Source organism: Oculina patagonica, chromosome 5, assembly GCF_052425735.1.
Source record: "Oculina patagonica isolate OP01 chromosome 5, crgOcupat, whole genome shotgun sequence".
Taxonomy (NCBI): domain Eukaryota; kingdom Metazoa; phylum Cnidaria; class Anthozoa; order Scleractinia; family Oculinidae; genus Oculina; species Oculina patagonica.
The window spans coordinates 1,348,891-1,352,982 of NC_135762.1; the positions used below are offsets into that span (position 1 = coordinate 1,348,891).

A 4,092-nucleotide genomic window follows, 5' to 3' on the forward strand; every position below is an offset into this window, starting at 1 on the left:
TTGAGTGCAGAAATAATTAAGTACTTGATTTGCTGTTAATATTCATACACCCTGATTTTCTTTAAAATCTTAACAAAAATTTGCTGCTGACATGTAGTACTGTGCTTTAAAATTGTTCCACCGCAGTACATGTTGTTTTGAGTTACCCTAATAAGAACATGAATCATAGGTAGGTAGGTCCGGTATGCATGCATGACTGTTAAACTGCTTATTATTATTATCTGGTCACAAACGGCCACTGAGATAGTTTCAATTTTTATAGGATTCGCGCTACAGTTCAACACCAATCATGCCCATAAAAAATTAAGCAATTTTTGTGAGAAGCTTATAAAATTTTGTTTCAAGCCTACTTACACAAGGCATGTAGAAACTGTACAAGAATTTGGCTTTATGACTTCAATGAGCAAAATATCTGAACATATACAGTATTTTATTTCTATCGGAATTCTGGGGGTGAGGGGTAAAGAAAGGGTGACACCATAAAAAAGATCTCTCAACGGCTGTTAATGCAAGATCGTTTTGTTACAGAGGAAAAGTCAAGCAAATGGCATCTCGAAGTTTGGGTTTTTCTTGATATTCTGCAAGAATAAATTTCCCCTATTTAACCATTTACAGAGCCTTGCTTCTATAATTGGATATTTGCGAAAAAAAATGCGTTTTAACTCAATCTACTTACGTATTCATTACGTTTCAAGTCGCAGCATTTTTTAATCTACTTTGTCTGAAGCTAGCCAAGCTCGGGCAATGAATGAAGATGGACTTGTGATAACAGATGATCCTTCATTCGAGCGCGGGAACCAGAACAGCTAACCTGACTAGATTCCGCCCCGCAGAAAATAATCCTTCAAAGAGATCTTAAAATTATTTTGCCCGTGAATTCCCGTAAATAATCCATCAAGCAAGAAATTTGGTTGGACTCGCAAGATCTTTTTGTATTCGACCTATAAAGTCAAACCCGACGCTTATGTAGCTTTTACCAAATGCGCGTAAACTAGGCGAAAAACAAAAGTGTTCAGGCTATCTGTTTTGAAAAAAAAAAAAAAAAATTAAGGAAAAGATTTAGATTAGTTGGCTCCCCGACTGGGCATTTTTTATTATATAAAAAAATAGGTTTCATAAAAAAAATCATATTTATTGGCACGGAAATAAATAAACCTAATTGAAACAATTGGTAATATAAGTTTGATAATAGTTGCATTTATTTGAACCAGACTCAAGATTGTAATTTATTTAGTCTGTGAAATAGTGTAATTAAGAACGTCAGTGAAAAAAAATAAATGTTTCTGTTTGCTATCTAGCTTTTCTTCAATATTAAGTAGTTGTGTTGTTTGTCTCCGTATTCTGGTGGGTATTTGAAAGAATTACACTTAAGATGAGGATTGAGTGTACCATGTAATGCTACAGTGATATGCGGGAGCGCCTTTTAACGCCGTTTACGTTCAATGCTAAAAATGTTTTGTTGGTGCCTTTTGCGGCCCATGCCGAATCATGCTTCTATAACAGCGCCTTTCCGTTACCCAGGAAATCTGCCACTGCACAGGTCTACCTTCTTTACATTTTAATAAGTAAAAAAAAAACCCACCCACCCACACCCTACCCCTCTCCCCAGATTAGACAGGTTCAAGCCGCATTGAAATTAAAACAGCTTTGCTTTTTTTCGTTGATGACCCTAAGTGTAGGAAAGTAAAGTATGGTTACTTTTGTTGGGGGGTCGACCATATTTCCTAGCGGATTTGGGTCCAAATCGAGGGGAGTCTAAATCCGCTGGGATACCGGCTGCTCGCGCTTGGGCCAAAGAAGCGTGTCTTTCATATGTTTTAGCACTATAAAGTCAATAAGCTTTCACGCATCAGTTAAAGGCCGTCATATCGGCTTACAGTGCCGGAAGGTCCCATAAATTGCAGGCTAAATTTCTGACGAACACCGTGTCAACCCACTTCCCGGGTTTCTTCGCGAGTATACAGCCAAAGCCTACTGCCTACTCTCTTACGGGACTTCAGTCATTTCCCGCCTTGCGGACGACACCTCGAGTCCTCGAGCGCTATTATACGGACACTAGATCTAGAAGCTGAAGACCCAGCGAGCAAGAATTACTGAAAATAACCCCCGATACTACGGACTTTCTCTATTACGGAAACCAACTTGTGGTCCCGAAGCCCGGGGGGGGGGGGCACTCCCAATATGAGCTTATGGTATGTGCCGCTGTGAAGGGTATGGTTTTCAAGCAGTTTAGTCTGGGATAGGGTATAGAAATCAGAAAGTTTTGTCTAGAAAAGGGTAGCATTGCCGGAAAACTGCTTTTGACAAATTAGTCAGAATAGGAAAGAACTCAGGAGAGAAGAGCTTTCCTAAACGTAAATAAAATCATCGCAGCATCGTTGTTGAAGATGGTTTTCCATTAACACTGATAGTGATCAGTTCAAAAAATGCAAGTCTGGGATAGGGTAGGGATTTACGGTGTCCCCGAAAAATCAGCTGAACATGGTCTGGTATAGGGCAAGGGCTTCAAATACCCAGCGGCACACCCCCACCCAAAAATATACAGGGTGCCCCCCCCCCCCGGGTCCCGAAGGCGTCCGCAAAAGTTAGAGATGACTGTATTCATCATGAATGAGTTGCGTGACGAAGCAAATTACACCAATTAAAGTCAATGTGAGGAGCTACTCCTTTTAAGCAGTTTCTCGGTATAAATATTACAAGTATCATGGTCGTTTTAGTAAGCTTTGCTACAGCCTCTCTATTTTTTCAACACAAAAGAACGCGCGAGAGAGAAAAATACGAAAAATTAGGGGGCTGTGAGTATATTAACTTTGCTTCCGTTTTAGCACTCTTCGTGTTCCGGAAATGGCTATCACATGGCAGGTGGTCACACAATATTTCCGTGTCTGCTCAGTACGTCACAAGGCGTTCCGCATTCATTTCGAAACTCGCTCGTTTGCTTCTTGCTGAGAGTTGAAAAACACGATGGATTCAAGTAGTTTCGAAAACATCAGGCGAGCTGTAAGCGAACGGAACTTTAAGGACGAGAAGTTAGACGCTCTAAGGACGACTCTCTCCTGCTCTTATGGATATCTTTCTGCCGATCAAGTCGCTCAACTCGTTCCGGAGTTTACCTTTGATGATGAAAAGGAAAAAGCCGTCGGGATTTGTGCTCCGCGGATGTACAGCATCACATGTGAGCAGGCTGCTTCAATATTGCGTGGTTTCTCGTTCGACAAATCGAAAATAAAAGCTTTGGAAGCTATTGCTCCCCACATCACTGATAACAACTTGTCGGCTTTGGACAGTGCGTTCAGTTTCCCGAGTGATAGGAATCGAGCGAAGGAGATTCTAATGAGTCAGCACCGCTCGGGACCGCAACCAGGTCTTCCACCCCAACCAGGGGCTTACCCAGGCGTTGGACCCCCGGCCGGAGGTTTCCCTGGGATGGCACCGCAACCCGGAGGCTACCCTGCTCCAGCACCGTATCCAGGACAGTCGCCTTACCCAGGACAGAGCCCCTATCCTGGAGCAGGACCATATGGAGGAGGGATGTGTCCTCCACCGGGGCACTCTCCCTATGCACCGCCTGGCCCAGGGGCACCCCCTCCACAGTATCCAACTGGGACAGTGCCTCCCCCTGGTGGTGCCATTGCTGGAGTTCATGGGCTGCTGAATGCTGCAACTGGTGCCATGGCGCAAAGCATTACTGATGCGTTTGATACCCGGCCACAGCATCAACGCCCTCAGTATCCACCAGCAGGGCATTATCCACCCGCAGGGGGATATCCTCAGCCAGGAGGATATCCACAGCCAGGGGGATATCCTCAGCCAGGGTATCCATATCAGCCTCCTAAATAACTACTGGTACTGAACTAAGCCAGCTTTAGATGCGTAACAAAATACTTTGATCAAGACTTCAGTAGACTATATAGTTTTGTGTTAATGTTATCAATGATGAAAATTATAATGAAATCTATTATGGGGATTCCCTAAGAGCCAATTTAGATGATAGCTTGTGATGAAAAGTTGTGTGTGACGTTTATAACATGCACTGCTCATTTATGTCATGCAAAATCACATACATTTTTATATATTATATTTTCCTTTTTT

The 4,092-nt window shown here is 42.7% G+C and overlaps 1 protein-coding gene across 1 annotated transcript; it reads left to right on the forward strand.

The window, feature by feature from the left end:
• The first annotated feature begins 2,893 nt into the window (after positions 1-2,893).
• Positions 2,894-4,064, forward strand: LOC144654742 (uncharacterized). Its single transcript, XM_078514974.1, has one exon. The coding sequence runs from the start codon at positions 2,965-2,967 to the stop codon at positions 3,838-3,840; it is 876 nt and encodes a 291-aa protein (XP_078371100.1). The 5' UTR covers positions 2,894-2,964; the 3' UTR covers positions 3,841-4,064.
• Positions 4,065-4,092: the final 28 nt, after the last annotated feature.

Excerpts from the sequence above, each read along its gene's own strand:
- LOC144654742 (XM_078514974.1), top strand. The coding sequence starts at position 2,965 with ATGGATTCAAGTAGTTTCGAAAACATCAGGCGAGCTGTAAGCGAACGG.